At 36.2% G+C, this 1,365-nt stretch overlaps 1 protein-coding gene across 1 annotated transcript; it reads right to left on the reverse strand.

The window, feature by feature from the left end:
* Nucleotides 1–171: 171 nt before the first annotated feature.
* LOC121965057 (ninein-like) lies at nt 172–1,200 on the reverse strand (the record flags this gene model as incomplete). The annotated part of the gene is made up of 3 exons (XM_042515223.1): nt 172–282; nt 478–652; nt 1,060–1,200. Coding segments are annotated over 3 exons (427 nt in total), but the record flags the coding sequence as incomplete, so codon positions are not given.
* Nucleotides 1,201–1,365: the final 165 nt, after the last annotated feature.

Consider the following 1,365-nt stretch of genomic DNA (forward strand, 5'->3'; position numbering starts at 1 on the left):
TCTCCAAACTAAAGAAAGGAAGGCAGAAGAGGAAAGAGAGAACACGGAAAAAAAAATCATTAACACAAAAAGCAGATGGATAAACACTACAACAAACAATGGCATCAAATGTTTGAATAGAGAAAATCAGTATTGAAATAATGGATAAAATTTATAATATATCTTTTTTACCTTTTCTTTCATAACATTGTCCAAACTTGTCTGGAGTTTTGTATTTTGGTTTTGTGCCTCCACTAGTTTTTCAGTGGTGTCCAGCAACTCCATTTCAAGGCGTCTGTTTTCCTAAAAAAAAAAAAAAAAAAAAAAAGATACTGTCAACATATGTTTAAAATTAATTTTTATCTTTTCATTTTGGATAATGATCATGATAATTATGAAATGTTTGGTAAGAAAAATGAGGCCATGTAAAGGTTCATCAGTGAGTGATTTATGCTTCGATAAACAGTATCAAAACTCATCTAAACACAGTCGTGGTACCTTCACAGAGATGGAAAGGTGGTCCCTGAGAAAAGATTCGTCCTCTCTGATCTTTTCAACCTCTGCTTCCAGTTCTTTACGCTGCACGTCGGCCTGCTGCTGCATCTGGTCCATCTCCTTCATCAGCTCCGATCGCACTGCTGTGAGCTTCTCTTTGTGCTCCTGGTCCAGCTTCCTGTAGACATTTAGGCACACAGACAACAAACAGAGTGTAATGCTGACAAAGAACACTATAACACCGACTCTCTGACTTTGAGTTTAGCAGGTTATTATGGTTAAATAAATAAAATGTAGCATATATATGAGGAAATGTAACATGAAAGTATAGAAAACTAATTCTGAACAGCTGCTGTCCTAATGAATAAACTAGATAACAAGATAAAGTGTGACAGCTATAACCCTGCTTTATTTTTTATCCTTTATCCTTCATCTCAGGAATGAGGCCTGAGATGTACGGAAGAAAGAAGAGTCTATTAAACATGATTAAAATTATTCTGTAGACCTTAAATGGATTGAGGCCTTTTGCTGTTATAAAAGTTGGAGAAGCAAAAGGGGACAGGTGAAATGTGAGGGGTAAATTACCTGAGATTGAGGTTGTTCATGTGCTCGATGGCAGAGTGACGCTCATCCACTTCGGTGGCGAGTTGAGTTTTTAGTTTCTCTGCTTTTTCCAGGTCAGATCGGATTTTCTCTTTCTCTCTGAGTTCTCTGTCGACACGCTCCCTGACAAAAGAAAAAAACGACCAATGATTATACAAAGATTTATCTATGACACAGGACGACAGGAACCAACCAACTATAATGCTACAGATGTTATTTCAGACTAACAGTTTCAAAATGTATTTGCACAAAATGTTTTTATCAAATACAAATGAAGAGCATTAATAT

This window comes from Plectropomus leopardus, unplaced genomic scaffold (genome assembly GCF_008729295.1).
Source record: "Plectropomus leopardus isolate mb unplaced genomic scaffold, YSFRI_Pleo_2.0 unplaced_scaffold18441, whole genome shotgun sequence".
Taxonomy (NCBI): Eukaryota; Metazoa; Chordata; class Actinopteri; order Perciformes; family Serranidae; genus Plectropomus; species Plectropomus leopardus.